This window comes from Populus euphratica, unplaced genomic scaffold, assembly GCF_000495115.2.
Source record: "Populus euphratica unplaced genomic scaffold, PopEup_1.0 scaffold51.1, whole genome shotgun sequence".
Lineage (NCBI taxonomy): Eukaryota > Viridiplantae > Streptophyta > Magnoliopsida > Malpighiales > Salicaceae > Populus > Populus euphratica.
In genome coordinates this window covers 20,613-46,166 of record NW_011499932.1, presented here as the reverse complement: position 1 = coordinate 46,166, position 25,554 = coordinate 20,613, and the positions used below count along the sequence as shown (strand labels likewise).

General features: G+C 34.2%; 4 protein-coding genes and 1 non-coding gene across 5 annotated transcripts in view; 3 read left to right on the top strand and 2 right to left on the bottom strand.

The window, feature by feature from the left end:
* Nucleotides 1-3,526: 3,526 nt before the first annotated feature.
* Nucleotides 3,527-6,914, bottom strand: LOC105136094 (cytochrome b561, DM13 and DOMON domain-containing protein At5g54830-like). Its single transcript, XM_011041282.1, has one exon. It carries the CDS (start codon nt 6,641-6,643, stop codon nt 3,911-3,913), a length of 2,733 nt encoding a protein of 910 aa, XP_011039584.1. The 5' UTR covers nt 6,644-6,914; the 3' UTR covers nt 3,527-3,910.
* Nucleotides 6,915-10,413: 3,499 nt separating this feature from the next.
* Nucleotides 10,414-11,955, bottom strand: LOC105136093 (probable CCR4-associated factor 1 homolog 6). Its single transcript, XM_011041280.1, has 2 exons — nt 11,744-11,955; nt 10,414-11,620 (listed from the first exon to the last, which is right to left on the bottom strand). Exon 2 carries the CDS (start codon nt 11,466-11,468, stop codon nt 10,635-10,637), a length of 834 nt encoding a protein of 277 aa, XP_011039582.1. The 5' UTR covers nt 11,469-11,620; nt 11,744-11,955; the 3' UTR covers nt 10,414-10,634.
* Nucleotides 11,956-18,421: 6,466 nt separating this feature from the next.
* Nucleotides 18,422-18,495, top strand: TRNAT-AGU (transfer RNA threonine (anticodon AGU)). The gene has a single exon. It is a non-coding gene; the product is annotated as a tRNA-Thr (tRNA).
* A 208-nt stretch (nt 18,496-18,703) lies between these two features.
* Nucleotides 18,704-21,310, top strand: LOC105136092 (uncharacterized). Its single transcript, XM_011041279.1, has 3 exons — nt 18,704-19,023; nt 19,156-19,341; nt 19,914-21,310. Exons 2-3 carry the CDS (start codon nt 19,288-19,290, stop codon nt 21,141-21,143), a joined length of 1,284 nt encoding a protein of 427 aa, XP_011039581.1. The 5' UTR covers nt 18,704-19,023; nt 19,156-19,287; the 3' UTR covers nt 21,144-21,310.
* Nucleotides 21,311-22,987: 1,677 nt separating this feature from the next.
* The window catches only part of LOC105136091 (chaperone protein ClpB4, mitochondrial-like), a 7,169-nt gene continuing 4,602 nt past the window's right edge, over nt 22,988-25,554 (top strand). The window contains exons 1-5 of the mRNA XM_011041278.1: nt 22,988-23,403; nt 23,880-24,098; nt 24,225-24,462; nt 24,716-24,911; nt 25,446-25,500. Coding sequence (XP_011039580.1) covers nt 23,131-23,403; nt 23,880-24,098; nt 24,225-24,462; nt 24,716-24,911; nt 25,446-25,500 — 981 coding nt within the window. The 5' untranslated portion in view covers nt 22,988-23,130. The remainder of the gene's footprint in view (nt 23,404-23,879; nt 24,099-24,224; nt 24,463-24,715; nt 24,912-25,445; nt 25,501-25,554) is intronic.

The window sequence follows — 25,554 nt, the reverse complement described above, 5'->3', positions numbered from 1 at the left end:
TTCTTGATTAAAAACTATTGACTTTGCATTAATAACTCATCGTAATCCAATTTTATAATCTATGATGGCTAGATAGTGTTTTTCAAATGATATTGGTATTTTTGACATGAATGGTCATGCGAGTAGATAATTTTTTTTTTATTAAAACTAAATCAAATATTTATTTAATAATAAAATAATCTACTATTCTTTATGGTTAAGAATACGTAAATCATTATATATCTAGCTATAAAGAGTGTTTGAAAATGTGGACCAATTCATATTTTTTTAAATTTTACTAAAAATTAATTTTTTTATATTTTAAATTATTTTAATATATTTTAAAATAAAAAGCAATCACAACCATATTTCAAAATATATTTATAATGCAATTTAAATTTTGTACTAATATCCCATGTAAATCAAGTGGAGTGTGTGTTTAGCAAAATAGTGCATGATGTTTTTTAAAAATATATTAAAAAAATAATTTAAAAAAATAATTTTTTACGTTAGCCAACCATAACTATAAAAAATACTTAGAAATATATTAATTTGATGATTTTTTCAGTAAACATAATATACAAAAAAAACTCTGACAAGAAAAAGGTATCACAGTATTAAATAAGCTAATTCAACTACGAGAAAGGTAATCAACAATAAAATTTGTGAACTGCATTGTATTTTTTGTACTATCTAACAAGATTTAAATGCTGATAATACAATTAAATTTGGTGAGAGCAAGTTAGTTAATCATTATTATGCCTCGGAATATACATATTGACCTAATTTCACTGTTTAGAGAGAATTAAAATCATCAACTTCACGTCTGCGATCCCAACTACAATGTTTGTTTATTCAAAAATATATTAAAATCATTATTTTTTCAACTAAAATATATTTAAAAACAAATATTACTGCATCCCGAGACACCGAAATAATGGACATGTCGCGGTCTAACATCCATGGACAACTCTTTCAATGTAAAACGAAACCACACCTATCTCTAGCCAGCAACATGGATTGATGTCAACCTACCATGTAGCAAAAATCTCTTCATCAAGGGAGGAAAGGTGGCAATCGAGGATGAGTTCATTGTGATGTTAAAAATAAAAAAAAATACATGAAAAAAATATATTTTAATATATTTTTAATTAATTTTTTTTGAAAAGCATATATATATATATATATATATATATATATATATGTTAACATACTTTTAAAATTAAAGCATTAATCCATTCCCAGTCTTACATGCATTAAGTTACATATCACCAACCAAATCATTCTCACTAATATCATACCTTTTCCATAATGAATTTTGAGTAAAAGACTTATTTCGATAAGAAATACAGTAGATAGTCTATTGAATCAAATGTTAAAGCTGGTTTATAGGATTTTTTTTTTCTTTTTTAAGATTAAATTATAGGATTTGAAAGGATATAATCAAGAAGTTTCCTGATTAGTTCATAAAAAGAGTTTATTGATGATTTTAGGGCATCAACATTACATTAGTAATAATTCAGTAAGCACTCGACAGAAAACTGAGATTCTAAGCACCAAGCAAACCTTGGAACTTCGTATCTACATTCGTCAAACCTGCTGCTCATAGGCCTATACAGAAATGCTTGTCCAAAGGAGGCTAAACTTGTGGTGGGTGGGCCTTCTATGTTTCTTCATCATTTGGATTCTGCCATGCCAGTTCTGTGAAGCGGCAAGCAAGCTGGTAATGTATTTTCATCCCAGGTGGATTGCTGCCCATGATGGGCAGCTCAAAACCAATGTTAAGCCCTAAGCCGTAACCCAGTTAAAGGGGAGGCAAACCTGTTTACACAATTTTATAAACATTATTTTTTTAATTGAAAAAATGATCAAGTCGATATACTCGGTTACCTGTAGCTTGTTCCACACCAAGTTTTCCTTTGAATCGCTTTGAATATTGACTCTTCTAAATCTCGATGACTCAATGAAATCCAAGTAAGGCTGGGCTCAATCAACTCGAAGTCTTTTTTTTTTAGAAGGATTTGATTAACTCAAAGATGACTCGACAACCTAGGCTCTAAATAGATCAGATCCCAAGCCAAACTGATAACTGTAGAAAAAACTAACCACAACAGAGAGGCAGAGAACATAAAGAATCATTACAGAAAAAACTAAACCTTGTGGGATCTTGTCACATGCTTCTGTGGACTTCAATAGAAAACTAGTTTTTGCCCATTTTGATTTTTCTAGTATGTTGTATAAACTCTCTAGACTCTCTCTTTAGTTTTTTTTCCCTTTTTCATTTGCAGTTGTTAATGGCACTTGAGTGGTGAATAATGTGCGTCTTTCTTGTGATTATGCACTGACCTTTATGCATTTGGAATAGCAGAGGGATTTCAACAAATCCTTACGGCTTGGAGAAAAAGGTGCCCCCTTCAATTGCTTCATTGATACTCTTACTTTACACAAACATTTTGCTTTACAAGGCTTTCACAATTGCATACACGGGAAAAATCTGACCCTGGAAATTTGGCCACATTGATGATGAGGGCCTTTTCAGGAACCATATCACATGCACGCTTCATGTAGCATGAGAGGTATTTGAGGCACAGGATATCAAATTCACTGGAATTCAACCTGGTTGATATTGTAAAATCCAGGAGCGCAGTGAAGTAAGTAGAGGAACCATGTATCACATACTATAGCACCTCTGCAAACTTCTCCACGACAAGGTTGAAATAAGTACAGAGAAGAAGAGAGGAAGGTAGCGCTTAAATACATATTTTTCAAGTCCTACAATCACAGTATTGATTTCCAACCCCTATCATCCTTGAAAGGAGAAATGGGCTAAGACAATATCAAATGCGAGAAACATTCAATACTGCAGAGTAAGATACGATTGAATGAATGGAAATTGCATTCTTTGCAGATACAGTACTAATTCAAAACTGAAGGCTTTCACACTGATCTTAATCGCAAGGAAAAGCTAGAACTACAGATAACTATCGGAAAATATTAATTGATACAAGGGAGAGACAGAGATACACAAGTCATGTAATTTCGTTTAGTAATTATGTCTCCATAAAGATAGCGGAAACAGAAAATAGCCGAATATCAAGATCAGATCACAGAAGATCATAACAAAAAGAACTTCAGCAGAACTTGTGAAAACTAAAATTACCAGGAAACCAAGAAGAATAACTCAAATAGTTTACCAGGAAACCAAGTTACAAACCAGTCAAGTTTCAGTTCCAAGGAAGCAACTGAAAGAAATCAACACTAGAACAGCAATCTTTCTCACTGAAGTATACAAAGAGAAGAAAGTCTCACAGCCACCAGTCTACAAATATTGATCAACCTTTCATTCCAGTTATTTTCTTTTCTTCAATTAGTATTCTGTCCATTCTCGACACCAAAGACCATGCAAGACCCATAAACTAACTTCATACAAACCTGGGCAAGTGTGCATACCTCTCAGGTGGGAATTAAATTGCACAAACGCAGTGAGTGATTAGATACTTGGCAAGGAAATCAAATGAAAACATGTGTCTGGGGTAAGCATTATGCAATATATAGCACCAATAAATTTGGCTAAACCGATATTATTCCATAAAACTTAAAAAATAGTCTACAGCACGTAATGTGTTGCATGTTATGGACAAACTCTATTTTCATTGAACAGAAAAGATACGAGGAAAAAATATATAAATCTTCCGCTGTTTTAAAAGGTTGTATCAAGTATACAAAGTAAATTGTTCTAGCATAATTACTAAAAAGCAAAAATGGCTGGATGGAATACAATGGGTCAATGATTAGCATGTCAAGCCCCCTCGCATGAAAAAAAAAAAAAATTTCAAGCGAAAAAACAGGCCTGCTGTTCCCACATGAGCAGAAAATTTTCAAAACTGATGGCAAAATGGTGAGCTTGTACCAAAATTAATTGTTGGAAATATCATCTGTTCAAAGGTTCTAACTGAACTTCCATCAGTCCAGAATGTTGTTTATCTTTTTGTGATGACGCCCTGGCTGGATTCAGGAGGTCACTAGAATCATCTTCTTCAAGGTTACCTAAAACCCAATTGCTTCTTCCAAATACTCTGTCTCTCCTTCGTTGTTTTTCATGATATTCCAGATACATGATGATCATTGTACCAATCACAAACCAAAGAATTAATGCCCAGATATATCCATGAACATTTTCATCTCCATATCTATCTCCCAAATGCTTCATTCCACTGAAAAGTGCCGCAATTCCTACAACGATGGCAGATCTACCAACAATGAAGTGAAAATACTCCCAGAGACGCCTTTTTGAGGAAACCTCCTCTCCATTAGTAGATTTTCTAGGCCTCATGGAGGCATTCACTGGTTGTACACATGCCAGAAATATAGCAGCAAGCCCAAACTTAACATGAGCTGAGCTGATATTGAGGCCCCGAAGCTCAGCCACTGCAAAAAGAAGGCCAAGTAGGAGAATTGCTAAACCTGAGTACTGCAAGGAAACATGAATCTGGTACCAGCTATCCCCCTTCACATGCTTCAAGTATCTAGCAGCCAAAATTCCACCAGGAAGCAAAATACCCCATGAAAGGAACATCATGAACCCATGTACAGCTAACACCGGCCGTAAATCTTGCTCTGCTTCTGCAGAACCAGCCATAAGCAACACCCGTATAGGCCTATGGCTAGTTTCAGAATGCATATTCTTCTCATTTAGGTGTTCATCTGACCATTTAGTGCCCAATGCCCATATGACCTTGAGAGGAGTTGTGGGATCAATAATATTTTTACACTCTACCCGATCATTGTGACTACATGGTTTTAAAGGTCGTATAAACTCGAAGGTAAGGATCCCATTTTCTGACTTGCACCTTATATTGGTCAAATTCTCATTTGTTGGATGCACCCTTGAGGCATCCCTTCCATCAATCCAGTATGAATTGACATGCCCTTTACCAGTATCATCAACCCAACCCACATAAGCATAGCTGTTAACCATTCCAATACCAAATCCTATTGCAATATAACCACTCTTTTTCTCACCCCGGGCAGCAATAGATATAGAATCTTTTGACAACGTCCAGAAGAATGTGACTTGCTGATCATCCAAAAGGACACTGTTGTTATACATATCAGACAAACCACCATCAACCACCTGAACTCTCCAACCCATCTTCTTCTGATACAAAGATTGATAGTACACCTGATCTGGGGTATTCCTATCTGGCTCCCAGATTAATTCCATTGGACTAGCCAGAACACCTTCAGCTTCAGGCCCTCCCGCATAAATAGTCTCTGTCTTGTTCCTCAATGTTGCATTACCACCAATCAAATCCGAAGTAATGTACAATGCAACATCATGTCCAGCTTGCACCGAAAACCTCACAGGCACCCCTCTTTCAACTTTCAAAACAGGAGCCTCCTTCTTATTAATGTACAAGACTTTTGAAGGGTTAGGTGGGTTGGGGTAATGAACTGCAGGACCGGTAGTAACAACAAGAGGCTTATTTGCATCTGCGATAATCAAATCCTGATCCTCCTTGTTTGCAGCATCCAAGGGTCCTAAACACTCATTCACCTGCTCAGAAACATTAAGCACCAAATGCCCATAAGTCACCGACATTGGCCCTCCATGATTCTGTGGCGAATAGTAAGGCCGAAAAGTATCGGGTGGCCTCATCAACCCCAAAGCCCAAATCACTGTCATCTTCTCTGTATAATTCACCGGCAAATCATACTTCGTATCTACCGAAACCATCGGCCTTCTATACCTAATAAACGAAACCCCATCCTTCCTATGCCCATAAATCAACTTCGTATTGTTAACCAATCCAACAGGATCCGATCCTTCATATATCGTATCAGGACAAACCCCATGAGCTGATCCATCCTTATTTATAGTACATTCACTATACTTAGTAATATAAAAATCATCAACAAAAGGCATTCCTTCATCTGTAAACCCCGCCACAGCCACATCGCCACCAATCATGACCTCCGAATTAGCCTTCGGATCTGCCCACCCAAATGCCATATAATTCTGTATAGCAATAGCAGCCTCTAATCCTATATCAATAAAATCCCTCTCCAAGTTCAAACTCCACCTAATCCTATAATCATTTGACAAAACCTTACAATTATCAAACGTTGTTGTGACTCTAAAAGGACCAAATTTGCCTTCCTCGCCCCTGCTATAATTACTTGCAGGTGACGGAGCCATATCTGGACTCAACGTGGGAGCCAAATCCGACCCATTTGAGAGAATTACATGCCCAAAATCCGATTCAGTCAACAGGTCACAGATGGATAGGACTTGGATGCGATCCCAAGTAACATTTCGGCTCAATTTAACACTAAAGCTAGCATTTTTATAAGTCTCATTGAGTTTATAATCAGAAATCATAAACCCATTTGTGAAATTATCAAAATCAGGCGCGTTGGAGCCCCAAAAATGAACATCGGATCCTGATAGCATATCAAACTGAGAAACCCTGAAAGAGCAATCATCGACTATGGTTAGAAACCCACGTACTTGGTGTCGTACCATGGTGAATTTGGATTCGAACCCGACAAACGGGCTGGTTTTCGGGCAAGATGGACCCGTATCCGCATTGGAAACGAAGAAGAGGAAGTTATTGAAGAGAAAAAACCCTAACCCTAAACTTATTAGAGGATTGCAATTCATGAGGGGAAATCAAACTTGAAAATCCAATCTGGATCGGGTAGGATCCAATTGAGAGTATATGGATTCAAATTTGGGTTCGGATCTGAGAGAGGAGTGATGAACTGAGCTGGAATGAGTTTATAAATGATTCTTAAAAAGCTTTCGTGTTCTGTTTTGCCAGTTCGGAAGGAACCACGGAGAGAAAATGGGGATGTGTCAGAGAAGTTGTATTTTTGTCTTAAAAAAAGATTTGATCGGTTGGAGGAGGAGACTTGCATTTTTAACATGATTGTGGGTTTTGCCGACTTAAAACTTAGATCGTGGGTTTGTGGATTTAATTTGGAGGTTAGCCGGTCTATATTAAGAAGACATTGGTTTAATTATTATTTTTTAAAATAAATTAAACTAATATTATATCAGACAAAAAAATATTAAATAATCTCTGAGACTCATGTTTGATCAAGTCACTTAGTTATAGATTGACTTATCAAATTTTTTATATTTAACTTTATTAATATTAAAGCAATTAAAAAAAATACTAGATACAGAATTAGGTTTAAGCTTAATTGCCAAATCTATTCACCCAATCCATAATTAATAAATATAATTTTTGAAGTAAGAATCCTTTGAGTACAAGCAATTGCTAAAAGGAATGGAACTTGTTGATAGAATTTATATACTTTAATTTCCTAGTTTTATATAAAAAAAATGAATATATTTTTAGTATTTTAAATATTTTACTAATATTAAAAGTATTTTAAAAAACAATACTTTTAACAACCCATTTAAATAACAATGAAACATACTTTCTTATAATAGAAACCACGTAGTTGGTGGCAACAGAAATTGACTTTGTGTTGGTATGGCACAGCAAACAAAGGGTGTTAGCCTTGAAATATGCTTTCATCATGTGCGATGTGGAAGTACGATTAAATTATGGGATTTGAAGGCCTATCTGGGCATCGACATCAGCAAGCAATTATTTAGCAGTAAGCTGGGGGTCAATTTCAATGGAGGTTAGATTATTTTTTTAACATCTTATTGTACTGAAAGATGTGGAGCTCCATTTTTATTCATGTTAGTAGCCTGTGATAAATTATTTTATTCAAAACGTTTTAATTTTTAAAAAAACTCAAATTTCTTAATTTTAGATTAAGCTTGACTAAATCATCAATTAGATTACTTTTAATAAATATTAAAAGCGATAAAATTTAAAACCAGCTCGATTTAGACCATTTCAAACCGTGCAGGTCATAATTACGATGACAGTGAGTCATGTTTGAGAGGACCTTCAAGTCTTTAACCATGGCATCGTCATAGCCTTGCGCCTAAAACTCTCCATGGCAGGACAGCATTGATGATGGTCAAAAATTGGAGACTAATTGTTTTTCACGTTTTAATCACTAGCAAAGTCCTGGAATCATGTATATTTACGTGCATTCATCAAAAGCACACGTGCTGCCCATGAGTCCATGACAGGATGCTCTCTCGAAGGAGACCTAAGTCATGGCGTGGGCCTTCAATTTTTCTGCATAATTTGGATTCTAGCTTTAGTAAAAGCCCCCCGCCAGTGTTGTAAGCAGCAGATAAGAAAGTTATTTTTGTCCACGACATTTTGCTTTGCAAGGCGTCTATCATTCGTTTTATTGTCTTAAAATGGAATAGCATTGGTTCTGGATGGAAAAAAATCTGGCCCTTGAAATTTGGCCACATTGTTGATGATGGCCTTTCAAGGTTTCCCAACTCGTTATCTCCATGCTGCAAATGCCATTCCGTGGCTTCTCATGTATTCCAGAACCAAGATTCTCACTTCATCAACCCATAACTATGCCTCATTGTATTTCAAGCAAAACCCACCTTCAACATTGTCCAGTGACAAGGTTGAGTGGTCGATTCCCTTCGAGCTCAAATCCCGTTGCCTCTCTTTCAGTAAAGTTGAGAGACAGATTTCACAGAATGACAGAGGTAACTGGATATTTCAATGCTCTCCCGAGCAATCTGTGGCAAAAAGCAGGCTTTTTTTTTAGGTGGTCCAGACCTTCTTAAGCATAACTAATGCCTCTGAGCGCGTCCCAGTTAAGCTTGTTCGATGATACTAGCCACCACATTCCAGTGCTTCAAGACATATCTTCCATTTGACCGCCAGTAGGAAAATAGAAGTAAACTTAGAATTTGTTTGGCAGAAGACACTTTTATATGCCTATGTGAATATACCAACATCATCCAATTTACTTCCAGCAAATGCAGCCGGAAAGGCAGAAACAATAAGAACCATTCAACCAAAGAGCAGACAACAACCGAGACTCCATGGAGTCCACGGACTTGAAGCCAAAACAAGATCAGACCATATTGGGACCCGTGGAAGAAAGCAGCAATCCAGGACATTCTTAATTGCTGGTTAAGGAACCAAAATGACCAGTACACTCTAACAGCCATGCCAATAAACAAGATCAATAAAAAGCTTAGAGCCGAATGGCTCTCATGTCAATTTAACTTCTTTTTACTTCATGAAGGTGCATCAAATATAATAAATTATCATGTGAGAGCATTCAGTTTTTGTGTGTACTTAAAAATCATCCATAGTGTTAACACGCAATGAAAGGTTTATAAAATATCATGTTATATGTATGAAATCGAGAATCGGTACATGCATTTACAGAGAAGACTAAAGCCGTGTTATGGAGAAAATATTTTATGTGTCGACTTATCTCTACAGAATCAGACACTCAACAAGCAAGAAAAGTGAAATTATCTGCTGGAATGCATAATTGGAGAAATATTGAGATACATAGGTGCTTGCACGAAGCTTTGTTGTGTGGACACATTTTTTTGTAAGAAAACTCTAGATGCATGTCCATAATACAAGTTTAAAATCCATTGTGTACTCAAACAAAGAAGGCAGGAAAACAGTTATCAGCAAGATCATCAAAAAGAAGGTGCGGAAAAGTTACTTCATTCATTGACTGAAAACATAAGTTACTCCTGCTACATGTTGGTCTAACAAAAGAAATGGTCTCCCTTCACCAGAAAAAAACAAGACCTACCAGTTGCATCAATTGCTTCTTGGCCATAACATGAACTAATTAAATTTTACAAGCTGAGTCTCATATAGGACGTACCTCTTCCAAACTGGCATCTGCAAAAGGCTCGTTCCACTTCCTCTCATCCCACAACACAAACTCTTCAAACCATCTACTGAAACAATGACAAAACTCATTTAGCTCGTTGAAGATGCCCATGAATGTTCTCTGTGAATGAGTATGCCTATTGATTTAGTAAGTGAAGAGGTACAGGATTTCAAACTCACAGCAATTCAACCTGGTTATAATATGAATTCCAGGGGCTCTGACAAACGTTGGAGGAACAATGTATCATATACAATGGCACCTCCACGGTATTCTTCACAACAAGGATGAAATAAGTAAAAAGACGAGGAGAAGATTGAGAGGACTAAAATTCATTGATTTGCAAGTCTAATGATCGTAGTATCGATTTCCAGAAATACTGAATACTCCATATGAAGTTAGGATGGAATAAAAGGATATTTCATTCTTTACGAAACAATACAGATTCAAAATTGAAGGTTTCCACTGTGATTCCAACTTCAAGAAAAAACTAGTGCTACAGAAATTTTAATCCCAGGGAGGGGGGTGTGGGTGTTGGATATGAAATCCATGAATTCTGAAGCCAAGAAGTAATTATTTCTACATTTAGGTTGCAAATATTGCAAACAGACAAGCATCAAGAACAATGCACAGAAGCTCATAAAAAAAGGAACTTCAAAAGAACAATTTGTGAAAAAACTAGGTCTATTATTGAAACATTGATTGCAATAATTTACAAAGAGCCAAGCTACAAACTAGTCAAGGTTTTGGTTACAAGGAAGCCATTGAAAGAAGTCAACACTAGAACAACAATTTTTCTTGCCAAAGAATACAAAGGGAATAGAAAGTCTCACACTCTAGTAGTCTACAAATATTGATCAATCTTTTATCCTGATTATTTATTTTCTTCAGCTAGTATTCTGTCCATTCTCGACACCAAGACCGTACAAAACACCAGCATACTTCACGGCAGAGCCATTGAAAAAGTTATCCCTCAACTTCCTAAATGTGCAGGATGTGAGCAAACTATCAGAGCCAGCTTGATGGCACACACCAATTCTTTCCACCTCCAACAACTCCGCAAGCTTGTTCAACCCGCCATGCAGGCTATTGCAAAACTTCATCAAATGCTTGATATCATAAACCACTGGAAAATACATATTAATCAAGTCAAAGAATCCTGCTGGTGTGTCAGGCAAGCTCCTGCAAGTCAAAAGCTTAAGCAAGTACCCAAAATCATACCCACTATGAAAAGTAACCCAGTGCACACCATCATTCAAAACAATCCCCGATGACATCAAGAGCTCACCAAACTGATTCACATCAATACCCTTTTCGTTGTTCATCTTAAAATCAATCCCGCATTGACGCAACAGCTCAATTGAATCGCTGGCAAAGATATCTTTGGTCACATTAAACTCACGGAAATTAAATTGCCAAATGCAAGACTTATCCGTCCCACAAGTTGGCAAATTCCCATTCTCATCCGAGAACGTAAGACCCAATTGGATCAATTTCAACATATCAACATTATCCTTCAAAGTCTGGTAATTATAATCATTAATATTCTTAAAATTCCCAACAGGGCGCAAAACCACGCCAGGGAACTCAGTATCCATAGCTACATAATTAAACTGATCAACAATTTCACGAATCAACGCAAACTCCTCTTGGAGATTATCATTCCAGACCTCTCTAATTTGAATGGACTCTTCCTTTGGTGGTGCAATTGACATTTCCATAAATAACAGTTCACAAAAAACCTATAAAGTTCCAGACTTTACCGATCCCGGATCCCAAAAAACACAAGCATAAATACTTCAGAACCTAAGAACTTGAAAAGGGCCTGCTTACTTCAGTCCCAAAACGCTGTTCTATCAGAAACAACCCAGATCTGCAAAAAAAAAAATTATATTAAAAAAAAAACACAAACATCGTGAATAAAAATCCAAACTTTATATTAAAAAACCTTAAAAAGCTAGAGTCTTTCAATCACTAGAGCACGTAAAGATCTAACCTTTGATGTGTGAAATCCAGAGTTGCAGCGAACAGATCTTGAAGTGGTGGTTAGTGATTTGTGCTTTGATTTAGAGAGAGGATTTTGGGTCAAATAAGATTTCGAGGGGGGGAGAGACAGGAGGGTTTGCTACGAGGGCGTCTTATAATAGAACCGAAGAGAGAGAGAGAGCGTGTAGAGGACATTGCGATAAAAAGGAAAGTGAATTGCTCGAAAGTCAGAAGGGGAATGGGTCAAAAACGAGGGCGTTTACACTGTATTTGCAAAACGCTTGCGTTTTGTGATTTCTTTCAATGTCACTATCTTTGAGTCTCCGCATCAAAAATTGGACTTTGTTAGCCCTTACAGAATGCATTAACAAAGTCTTATATTTTTTGTCCATCAATGATCCTTTCCCAATCAGGTCTCGTCAGGTCCCAGTGATCATGATTTGGAAAGTTAATTAGTGTTAATTTAAGTAAATCTAAAACAAATTTTTTTAAAAGTAAAATTAAAAAGATTAAATCAAGTTTTAGTCAAATTTGAACGAGTATCTTATTTAATTTAAAACATGAATTAGATGAAGTTTAATAGTTAATAGTAATTGTTTTAGATGAATTTTTCAATTTTTTTAGTGATGAATTGAGAATATTTTTAATTATCTAATTAAAAAAAGATTCATATTTATAAGTCAGATGTACTTGTCTTTTTAATGAAATAAAAAAGTAAATTCGTTGTATAAAATTGATTCAAGAATATAATCTAATCATACAGCTGGAAATAAAATATTAATGATAGCGATGACTGTATTATTAAATTAAAATCTGTTTCCTCCATCACAGCTTTTTTTCCCCCAAGTCTTTTTGCAATGCCCTTCTTAAGATTTTCCAGCCGGACTGTGATGTTGAGGGCAGATTTTTGGCTCATGGCTACATCACAGGAGAAAATCATGCATGTGATCATTGCCACGTGGACATGTCTGGAAGTATCCTGACCAACCCATCATGCAAAATTGAGTTTAAAGACTTTGAAAGTCTTTGAAAAATCAAATTTTGTGTGTTCCAAGCACTTCTCTGTCATGGGCATGGCAGGACACGTGGCTTCAAGTGGATACAGAACAAAGACATAAATGTTTTTATACGACGAGGGTTCGCATCTTTGACCCCCGTTGAGATTCTAGCGTAAATTGATAGGCGGTGAAATTTATTTTTTTGTTTAAAAATATTTTTATATTTTTTTATTGTTTTTATATATTTATGTTAAAAAAATAAAAAAAATATTTTAATATATTTTTTAACAAAAAAATAATTTAATAAATAATTATCGCAGTATTTTCAAACTCCACTCTTGAATGGATTGACACTTATCTAATTCAATTATTTGGTTCCATGAGAGAGGAAGGAAATATCACCTTCTATATTAATTAAAAAAAAAACTGAGATGTTTGCAGTGCTTTTTTGTTCTGATTATAAACTTTTTTTTTCCCTTTGATTCAAGTTTTTTTTTCTATTTTTAATTTATTTTTAATTTTTTTAATTATTTAAAAAAAATTATCAATCAAATTAACTAAATTATGTTAATACAATTTTTATATAATTTAATTTTAAATTAATATTAAAAAACAAGTTAAGTTAAGAGATATTTTATTCTTGTAATATTTTTATTAAGTAGCTAAAATATTTTTAAATTAATTAAATTGATTAAATTATATTAAAATAACTCTCATATAATTAGTTTTAAATTCTGAATAATTGAGAAGTCTGATTGATAATATTTTTATTATTTTTATTATTTTTAAAAATTTTATTTTAATTTTTTAATTAGTTTTAAATTCTGAATAATTGAGAAGTCTGAATGATAATATTTTTATTATTTTTATTATTTTTTAAAATTTTATTTTAATCTTTTTATAAAAAATATTATTTTTTCACTGATCATATCAAAATAACTTATCTTAAAATAACTCCATCACAATTTAATTTTAAATTCAAATTCAATAAAAAATAAATAAAAAAAATCAAAATTAATATACATCAAATTTAACAAAAACATCAAATAATTCTTCATAATTAAAATATTTTTCTGTCAATATCAAATTTTTTTAATCAACCGTCAGCATATCACGTGCATGGAAACAAGTACGGAAGAAAATGACCGTTTGGTTCGCACAGAGCCAAGCTAAACGAGCTTTGCCATTTTTAGAATAGAGAATATTCTTTTTATCATTTTTTAAATAAAAAAAAACACATAAAAGAGACCCAGCCATAGAATGCGAGGTAAAACATTTTGGATTAACAGTGTGTATTTATTTCTTCCCCATCTCTGCACACAACAATTACTTTGCTAACAGGAGTAAGGTCATTTTTTTTTAAAGGGATTTAAAGATCATTTGCAAATTGATTGGGAATAATTTGGTAGGTTTATTCCTTTTCTTTTTTCATAATAAAACGATACCGTTGCCCTTCAAAGCAAGAAATATTGACCTTTTATCCAGGGGCTATCTTATCTTATTCATTTTACTTGTGCAGTAAAATAATGTCAATACCTCGAGTGAGACCTTGCCAAGAGTTTTTTTTTTTTTTCCATGTTTTGTTGCATGCAGTGAAATGACTTTGGAATTAAAAAAATCGAAGGCTAGCTTGAGAGGGCTTTTTCATCTCTGTGATATGAATTTTTGTAATATTTAGATATCTCTAGGGGTTGTTTAGTAATTTAAAATATTAACAAATCAATAAAAAAGATCAACGTAAATGTGTGAGGAGTTTTTTGATAACAAAAAAAACACCAACCACCATGTGGTCTAACGGATAATGTTGAGTCGAAACTAATAATGTAGCTCATGTTGTCATATTCAGGACAATGACGTTTTTTCCTCGTCCCCATTCTTTTTTTTTTAATTGGGTTTTTATACTCATGTATAACCTTTAAAAATTCAGTTATATCCTCCGGTTTGTATCTATGTTAAGTTTGGTTTCCGTTTTTTTTTTATTTGTTTTGATATTTATACTTTTTGAATATATATTTTTTATTAGTTTCATCTTTTTGTATTTTTTTTATTTAATTTTTACATTCAACTTGGTTGTTATTCTCTTCATTGATATTTTTTAATCATTTGCTTTTAAAAAAAAAAAAATTATCATTCAATATTTTATTTTATTTTATCTAGTTTTCAATTTTAGTCATCATTTTTTTTCCAGTTTAACCTCTAATTATTTTGTATAAGAGATTTAGTCTTTCTTGTTTTGAATTTTGATTTTTCATTATTAGAAACTTTTCTTTGTTATTATTTTCCATCAGTCATATACGGAGTAATCCCGGTATCATAATTTGGTTCACTGATTTTGAAGATTGATCGATTTAAGTTTGGTGTCTTTTAAATTCTTTTTAGATTTTTATTTTATTTTTATCATTAAATATTAAATTATTGGGCATTGAGTTTTGTTATTCACTCTATTTTTATTTAATAAAAATTATTCTCATCTCATATCTTATATCTCGGGTTAGTTGAATTACACACTGGTTATTTATTTATTTATTATTATTATTTTATATTAATTATTGGCTATGAAGTGATTATGAAATTTTCACTTATCTTAATGTAAGATTATCTTGGGTCTGGGCTAGTGAAGTTAGTATACATTGATCAAGGGGTTTTTTTTAAAAAAAAAAAATTTATACAACTTTAGTATTTTTTCTATGTTTTTTTTAAAAAAACTATTTTTTGAATCCTCACCTCGTATCATGTTTGGCGGGCTAGTAAATTTAAATCAGCCTGTCTTAAGTATTTTATTTGGCAAATCTATTTCTAAAATTAATTTTTGTTTCACTTTCACATTTGATTATTAGATTTGAAATTTTATATTTTTTTTCCTTTTTTTCTTGTGGTGTTATAATCTCCTATTGAAAATCATGTGTTAATTAGATTAAGATGAATTAATTTTATCATCATTTATATATTTTTATTTATTTTATAAAAAAAAATAACTCGGCCCAGAATACAGCGAGGCCACTGCTTTGCATTATAACAAGTGAAGAGGTGATATAATTAAACGTTGATGGCATGTTCAATCACTCCCGCAATATAGATTTTTTCCTCAATCTATTGATAAAATAACAAAAAATCAGGGGCAAAAATCACTTTTTTAATATATGTTTTACCGGATATACTTCCAACCCAATCGTGTTTTGGCAAACGAGTAAATAAATTTTTATTCATCAATAAGGTTTAATCCGAAAAAAAATCGACCTAGGGTGTTTGATAATTTAATACAGTATATTATTTAAAATTCTTTTTTAATTAAGAATATTTTTTTAAATTTTTATACCAATATATTAAAACTATAAAAAAAAATATAAAAGATAATTTAAAAAATAAAAACCACCATGTTAAAGAATAATATAAACCATATCCTAAAATATCACCTAATAATTTAAATTTTTAGATAAATAATTTTTTAACCTGATATCAGAATTTTGATGATCAAATATTCTCAAATTCAAATTTTATCATTTTTATTTATTTAATAGAAATTAAATATAAAGTAACGTGAATTCTAGGATCTTACCTAAATTTTTAAATTAAGATAGTTCTTTTACCCACCACAATATCAAATAATCAATTAATTTAAATTATATAAATGCTCTAAATTAGATTGAATTTAGATTTTATATAAGTAATTTAAATTAGATTGAATTTGATTACATGTTCAGGATCCACCTACCGATGGGATCTATATTTTAAAAAACAGGGTTACAAACACTACATCAACCCAATAATCCATTGACTAATTCACAACCCAATAATCGTCCAGTCTGGTACCATATAAGGAAGTTTCGTTTGTGATTGAATTTTAAATTCGCAACGTACATGAATACCGATTAAACTTTTCTTGGCCGAATGCTGGTGGAAATGTGTGGTCGTTCATGGAATTAAAAACGAACAAGAAGCAAGAGTAATGCGACCCGAAATTTCAAACACACCCTAGAAGCATTGCTTCACAACAATTTGCCCCTGCTTACAGGATGAAATCAACTGCCCTCACCACCATCATTCTCATAAAACCTGGATGAACTTGGTGTATTGACTCGAGAGGTTGTTAACTCAAAGTTTAGATTGGTTCGAATTGAAAAAAAAAATAGAAAAAAATCTAACTTGGCCGATCGAATTAAAAACCTAGATTGATATGCTACCTGGAAAAGACTTTGTGAGATTAATTGTTTTTTTTCTGACACTTTTTTTTTTTTATCAAAATGATGCTTTTTAGTTATTTTTTAAATATATTATTTTCAATTAACCCTCTTGATATGTTTGAGTCGATATATTTTAAGATTATTCAACTAAGCTGTAACTGCAAATCCCATGATCTTGTTAAAAAAATGGTGGGAGCTAGGCCAACAATTTCACTAAAATCTTATCATTTTTTTTAAATTTGGTGTTGTGTGTAAAGAGCTTTGAAAGTGTATTTTGATTGAAAATATATTAAAATTATTTTTTATTTTTAAATTTTTAACACTGATATATAAAAACTATAAAAAACATCAATTTAACGTTTTTTTTAAGTTAAATGCATTTTTAAAGTATAAGGTTATTGCACACCCAAATACTGGCAACCTTCTCTTTTTTTAACTGCAGGCTTGATATTCATATATCAAAATTAAATATTTTTAAAATCAAATAAGTTATTTATATTTTTTTTTAAATTTCATTTGAATTTAAATTTTAGATAAAAACACGAGGGATAAAACCGCATGCTATTCATACATGAACTAATTCCACCATAATTACAACCTCGTGGTCACTACCCCCCCAAAAAAAAAGGAAAAAAAAAAGAGAAAAAAGAAAAATCTTCCTCCGATTCTTTTCAAGTCCCTTTATTTAAAACTAGAAAGACCCAGTCGCTAATGATATCTAATAATCAAACCGCCTCTGAAGAACGTTTACATTATATTATATTATTTATTTATTTAAATACACGATTCCCCCCCATGTTTTATGCACCAAGAATCATTGAATCAAGCTTGCAAGTGACATTATAATTTCTTAGTGATAAAGTACTAATAATATAAAATGCTACGAGAATCATTTATAATCACATGGATCCAAATAAACTAAACACTGTTAAAAATAATAATTAAAGAGTTGATTCGCTATTATTATGCTAATACTGTTGCTTCTATAAATAATTAGCAATCGTGCCTCCCACTAAGAAATAATCCCTTCACATTCATTTAAATCTACAACAAACGAACACCTTTTTAATTTTTATATATTTTGAAGAGGAGCTAAAGAAAACTGTATGATTAAAGCCTTTCGTGGCTTTGGGGTCCCCAAATTGAATTAATGCACGCAAGACATTATGTGCCTTTTCATCTGGTTATCATATCTACTTTAATATCTGGGTTCGATCCCAAAATAGTATTGCTGTCTTGAATAATATTTTTTTAAAGAATGTTATCGGTGTTCCATTAAAGTTTGGTAAAATTAATTACATTAATCAGGTTTAATTACGTTAATTTCCTATGAGTCAACTGGGTTTTACCGATTTAATTGGCAAACTAATTCAAAATGAAATATAGGAAAAATCAAACTTTAATCCTCGGATTTAATAACTATCCATGCGATTTCCATCAACTTTTCAAACATTTTGAAGGAAAAGCAAATAAAATTTAAATAATTAATAATGTATTCTTCAAAATGCCGCTCTCGTAGCTCAGTTGGTTAGAGCACCCGTTTAGTAAGCGGGAGGTCTTCAGTTCAACTCTCAACGAAAGCACAAAAAGTTGCCTTTTCTTTTTTGTAATTTCCCATTCTATCCTTCACTCCATGAAAACACAAATGCCTTGTCTTTTGTTTGCCTACATAAAAAACAAGAAAATCCCAGCCAATGAGGAGCTTGACTTGGATTTATCTCCGACACTCTTCCACGTGGCATTCTCTAAAACGTCTAGACTCTAGAGTACTGAAACCCGCAAACCTGTCTTGTCTCTCTCATCACTGAATAAATCGATACTCGAATCTTAGCTTATGAACTACAAGTCAGGCCGACATTGTCTGTCCTCTCTGTAACGAAAATATCTATCTATCTAAGATTATTTCTATGGATTTAGGTGCCTCAAAATGTCAGATTCAAGGTCTCCCCCACCTCGTTTTCTTCTGGGCCATTTAAAGCTATTGTTTGGCTGCTAAGAAAGTCAGGAATCAGATGGCTTGGAAGAGATAGTGTAGCCATTTATATTGAGAGTAATTTCTTCTAAAAATCCTGGTTCTTTTGCTAGCTACCTGTGGAGATTGAAGAGCCAAGGTACTTTAGGATGTGAGATTGTGAGATGAGATTTGGGTTCCCAACAGAGCCCACTAGACTGGACTCGACCTTGATCTTCTGGGGTCTTCTTCAAACCTCGTCAAATGATTTTTTTATTTTTTGAATTTTCAGATAGTTGAGAGTAAAATGGATGAGGGTTCGATGCTCGTGGTTCAATTAACTTCACTGCAAAAAGAGAGCTGTCAATGAAGCTGCAGGATTTTTGTTGCTGTTAATTATTAGGAAGCTGATTTTGTTGAAAACATGGATCAAGTACGGAAGACAATGATGCAACATGAAGCTTTGTTCAAGGAACAGGTTCGATTTACCTTTTTCTGTTTTCTTATCTGTTCGATGAAGAGCTCAGCTTTTATCAAGAACATAGATGAAAGTATGTTTGCTAAAGAAAGAAAGAAAGAAAGAAAAATTACGAGGAGAAGATTTTTCTCAGGCCCTTTTACTTTGTTCAGTTTGGTTCAATGATCAAGTGCATTTCTTAAAGAACGTTACAAATCATAGGTACAAGAACCAATCAGGGATCGGCCCGAGCTGACTCACTGTTAAGCGGGCCAACCAAAGCCATGATTTAAAAAAATAAAATAAAAAACGACTTTATTTTGGTAAAGAAATCCCGAAACAATGTTGTTTTTCTTAAAAAAAAGGGACCGGTGCAAAGTAAAACCCGGTAGAGGCCACACTCTGGGTTGACGGGTCATTGGGCTGACCCGCCGGGCAAGGCTGGGTAGGCCAATCATGGACTATTTCAGTGCTGACATCTCTATCAGCTGCATTGATTTTGCTTTTCTCCAATCATTAGCTCAATTAAAAGGATGGATGAGTAAAATGAAAATTTTTAATCGTCTTATTTTGTGAAATGTTGCTGTTTACAGGTGCAGGCACTGCACAGACTGTACAATATCCAGAAAGCTGCAATGCAGGAAACAAGGAGAAGAAATTATCCTCAGGCTCTGTTTGCATTTAGTCCTGGAAGTCTTGTGCTTGTGGACGGCCAATTTTGTGGTTCTGTTTTGGAAGGGAAACCCTTGAGGCCGCCGGTCTATATTGCTGGTCGAGCACATAAGAAAGATGCTTTAGGTCTGTCTTTGAGTCCCTTTTGCACACTCAAAGAGATTAAAGGTAGTGGTTCGTTATGGATTGATGGCATGGGGGCTGGAACTTTCCTCCCTGCTCAGAGTAAACCTTTGAGAAATTTTGATCTTGAAAAACTCCCAGAAGACGATGCCGATGAGTCTTCTGATCTTGAAGGAACAGCAGAGGAATGGAATGGAAGCAATTTGCCAGATTCTACTGAATCTTTTCAAGATCTTGGAAGCAGCGGTAAAATTGCATCAGCAGGTCCAAAATCAGAACCATACAATAGTCAAGTTGGCATGGACTCATTTCCCAAAGATCCCAACACATGTTCTCAAGATTCTTCAATCCTGGAACCTCAATATTGTGAATCAAAAGAACTTGATGAGTTAATCATCCAAAGACCGATCCACTTGGAGACAAACACCAATCCGGAACAGCAAGATCTGAACTTACCTGCTGTTGCAAAGGACTCAACCAATGGCAGCAATAGCATGGAGTCCCAGGACGCAGAGTTCTGCAAGAAAAAAGATACTCGCGAGGAAGACCAGGCAAGCCCCAGCAGCAAGGAATTCTTCTTATCTGAATGCGAAGAAGTGGCCCTCATCAACCAAGATGTTTGGAGACCTTCAGTCTCCTCTACCAACACAGATTCTGAAATCAGACAAACAGACAGCTACAGACATTCAAACAGCGAACCTGGAAACATGACAAGCTCGGAGAAGCCTCCTGTTGCAACAGAGGACAATCAGAACAGGGAGGGTAAATCAATCCTGTATGAAGAGTGTGAAACAATGGCAGCTGAGATTTTGCTCAGTTTTGCACCCAAGAGACCACAGGCTGTTAATAAAAGGCATGAAGTGGAAACTGAGTCAGGTAGACCTTCTGGAGACTTTGCAACTACTGAAGAGAAGCCAAATTTGTGTCAGAAAAGATGTGCAGACTTCAGCAATGGAGGTAGAGTATACGAATCCTTGAGCTGGGAAAAATCAGCTAATTGGATGACGACTGTTAAAAGACAGCGGTAACTAGTTCCTGCAAGAATTGTTCGTTGTAACGTTGTTAATCTTGCAGATGTAAACATCACCTTATGAATGTCTCCGTGCAAATTCTAGTTGGAATTGGCACTTGTATTTGATGGATGTATATCTATATTGTTAAAACGCATGTACTAATCCTATCACTTTTCATGCTACGAGCAAAGATGAGTGACGCAAGTGTAGCAAATTTATGTCTATTTTTCAATCGCTATCGCTCAATTTTTCAGCCACTATATATATTTATTGTAATATTCAGTATTTGTTTGTTTTTTATTAGTTGCTGTCAAAGCTTTTATTGTTTTTATAAATAAAAAAATAAAAATAAAAGCATGAGATCAATTAAAAAAAATACAACTGTAAAAATAAAAAAATACAGATTTGAGAAAAACACTTAATGTAAAAAATAAAATATTGAATTTTAAGATTGTACTAGAATTAAGTTGAGTATTAATACGTTGTAACGTACGAGATTTTAAAAAATCACATAAATTTTTTTATTTGTATTTTTTATTTATATTTATTTTCAGTTTAGCATGCACAACAATAATAACATACAGTGAAAAGATAAAAGGCTAGATTTTAAAAATTATAGTCCTTTAATTTTAAAATAAAATTTGAATGTCAACGATAATAATTTAATTAACTAGGAAAATAAAAAAAATTGTGAAACAATATATTCCAGGATTAATATGGGCATGATGTCGACCTTAGCTGGTTCAGTTTGCTAACCCTTATAAGAAAGAGCCCGTGAAATATGCTGATTAAATTTCAGTCAGGTCTAATAACAGGTTCAAAATCATGCTTGTTTTCATCAGACTTCTTCTTGAAGTTAAACTCGTAGATGCATGTCTCATGTCAAAGATTCGATGTGTTTTGGCTTTCTGCAATGCTTAATTAGCTTACAAATACCCATTGCAAAGCTTCTGAAGTCCAAGACAAGCACAACTTGGTGTTTGTCATATGGATTACAAAAAACTCAATCTGATCTCCATCTCCATCAACTGCTCTCAAGATGCTGTATTTTCCTAACAACAGAAAAAATAACCATGTGGCCTGATAAAGAAAGGACCGAACACAAATGGAGCAGCAGTAATCCATGGACCATTTGAGAAGAGAAGAGCAGAAAACAGAACAGTTAGCAACCCCTAGCAGCAATGGGGAGGAAACATCAAGGGCTAGAAGCAACACACGACCAAGAAGAACTCAGCAGGTCTGGAGGCAGGAGCAGTCAAACAAAACCTGCAACATCAACGTAGGGCGTCGGAATAAGCAGCATAGGAATTCAGGAGAAAACAAGTACATGTGTTGATTGTCGTCATCAAATTAGAAAGAAACTGAATGTCCATCAATCCATTTCCAAATTGTATGAAACAGAAGGTAAGAGAAGCTGGGATAAACCAAGTGATCGACGGGGACTAATCCAAGGAGTCCAGCAGGGGCCATACCTTCAAAAATATGTTCAATTTGATCTTTACTAGTTTTATTTCAGTTTGATTCCTGAATTTAAAATGTTAATCCCTACTTGTTTAAATAAAAAAATTTCTAATCCACTAAAAATGTGTTTGTCTACTTAAAATCAACTAGGTTGACTGCATTAATAAACAAGCTATAAATTTTTAATTTTAAATAGCATAAGATTGCACATTTTTTTTTCTAAAATTTCAATGCAAATTTAACTAATCTTGTCAAAACACCGCTGAAATCTCAGATTTTTCGGATTGAGTAATAACTATGGTATAATGGTTTAATAACTATGGAACAATAAGCAACAATCGATTGACAAGTCGTCGAGGACAGCATTAAGTTCCAAATCTTGGAACGACAAGCCGCAACAAGAATCCTGAAGAAGAAACTCCTCAACTCTTCTCCATGCTTCCTTTTGCCTCTTCTCCAAGCTTTCAAAAACCCTTCCCTCTCTTGTTCTCAATCTCTCTCTCCCAAATTCCACTTCAATCTCTCTAAAGAACCCTTAGATATGGCGTCAAAAAGGCTGACGAAATCAGCTTTAACCACCATTAAATCCACCTCAAAGCTATCAAGACTCTCTCACTCGCCTCACTCTTCACTCTCTCGCACTCGCGCAATCTCCTCCTCCTCCTCCTCTTCTTCACTGCTCGGCACGGCCTTTGCTCGGCCTCTAAACGACAATAAAAATGTCGTTTTCGCCAACTTTTCAACGATCACTTCCACTCGCTTCTTCCACTCTTCCTCTCCTCGTTTCTCCTCTGCCACGGCCAGCTCCTTTCAGGTAAGTTTTTCTTTTTTCGTTATTTATTTTCTATTATTGTTAGTATTAATTTATGAATTGTAGAAAATTTTATTTTCCCCCTAATTATTCGAGTTAATGAGAGTTTAAAATTGCAATTTAGTTAACTATTTACTTGAATATTACAATTCGAAGAAATTTGTTTGGAAAAGCACAGTTTTTTAGAACTCGGCAAATTATGAACAGAAAAATAAATTTTTGGGTTGAATTCGGCAAATTAAATCAAGTTTCACAAGTATTTGTAAAGGAAAGTGACGGAAACATGGCAGAAATGTAATCTGTGTTATGGAATTTCTTGTTAGCGAGCAGCTAATATCTTTGGGTTTTCTATTTTGTTTTTGTGTGTGTGTGTGTGTGTATATATATATATATTATGTTATATAATGTTATTATGTAGTGGAGATATTCTTATGCATATGTGTTTTGACACGTTCTGATGGCATTTCTGTTATTTTCAGCTTGATCCGTCTCAATTCACTGAGATGGCGTGGGAGGGGGTAGTTGGTGCTGTTGAAACAGCACAAGCTAGCAAGCAACAAGTAGTGGAAACTGAGCATTTGATGAAATCCCTATTGGAGCAAAAAGATGGATTGGCGAGAAGAATCTTTGCAAGGATTGGAGTTGACAACTCTTCAGCTTTGCAAATCACAATCGACTTTATATGGCAACAACCAAAGGTGTGTAGTGTGCTTAAATGATACATTTGTGCATGCTTTTGATGGATATACAATAAGTATATGTAGGCTTGTGGTTGTGTTGGAGCGTGTGTGCATGCATTTGATGATTTTTTTTTTTCGTTGCAGGTGACAGGTGGGACCAGTGGCCCTGTAATGGGTTCAAATCTCAGCTCCTTGTTGGACAATGCTCGAAAGAATAAGAAGGATATGGGAGATGATTTTGTTTCTGTAGAGCATATTGTTTTGGCATTCCATTTAGACAAGAGGTTCGGGCAGCAGTTTTTGAGGAACCTTGGGGTTAGCGAGAAGGATTTGAGGGATGCTGTTACAGCTGTTCGTGGAAATCAGAGAGTAACTGATCAAAGTATGAGTTTAGATTTTCTTTCTCTTTTTTCTGCATAAGTTTACTCTGATTCAACTAGTATGTCAGCCTAGTTTATTAAGATTTTGCTTTTTCATCTGTATAATAGTGCAAGGCATGTGCTTGTACAACTTCGGCATGCATGTTGCTATGCAAGAATAAATCCTCTTCTTCTGCTGGCAACTTTTACTTGGTGTTATACTTAATGTGATAATTTGTAGCCTATCCTTATCTGTTATGTTCTTAATGTTCACAGACCCTGAAGGGAAATACCAGGCACTAGATAAATATGGGAGTGACTTGACTGAGCTTGCTAGGCGTGGAAAACTCGATCCTGTAATAGGTCGAGATGATGAAATTCGGCGGTGTATCCAGATATTATCACGTAGAACAAAAAATAATCCTGTTATTATTGGCGAGCCCGGTGTGGGAAAAACTGCAATTGCTGAGGGGTAGGTCTACTGTTCACATATAAGGAATTTAAATCCCATCCTTGTATTCGATGACTGCATGGAAAGCTTAGTAGTTTATATTCTCAATTTGGGTACATTGATGGTTTGTGTCTCTGGTAGACACTAAGCTGGATGGAATTATGAAGAAAAAAAGGGACTGTTTTGCATATTTGGCAAACCCTGAGCTGGGTAGAATTATGCACAAATCATCCCAAAATTGAGATGTCTCCAAGTTTCCTGAATAATGGTAGCTACTGAAATTTGAGACACAGAACACTTTGTATCTGCTGGTTACCTAGAGTGTAGTCCATTTGGTTTGTCAACTTAATTGAAGAAAAACAATTCGCTGCTCGTGTTGATATATTGTGGTACTAGACCTGTAATATGCCATTACTAATTCATGTAACTTCTCAATTGAGAATCATATCGAGAATCTTTTCTTGATGCATTGGTGAGTTAGATCAAAATTTTAGGCATCATGTGCAGTTCTCTTTTCGCTTTTGTTTTTAATGAAGTTGTGTTTTATTTTTGTAGACTAGCCCAAAGAATTGTGCGTGGTGACGTGCCAGAACCTCTGTTGAATCGGAAGGTTGTTATCCTTATCTTCCTCTTTCCCCCAATTTCACATCCATTGGTGATGGGT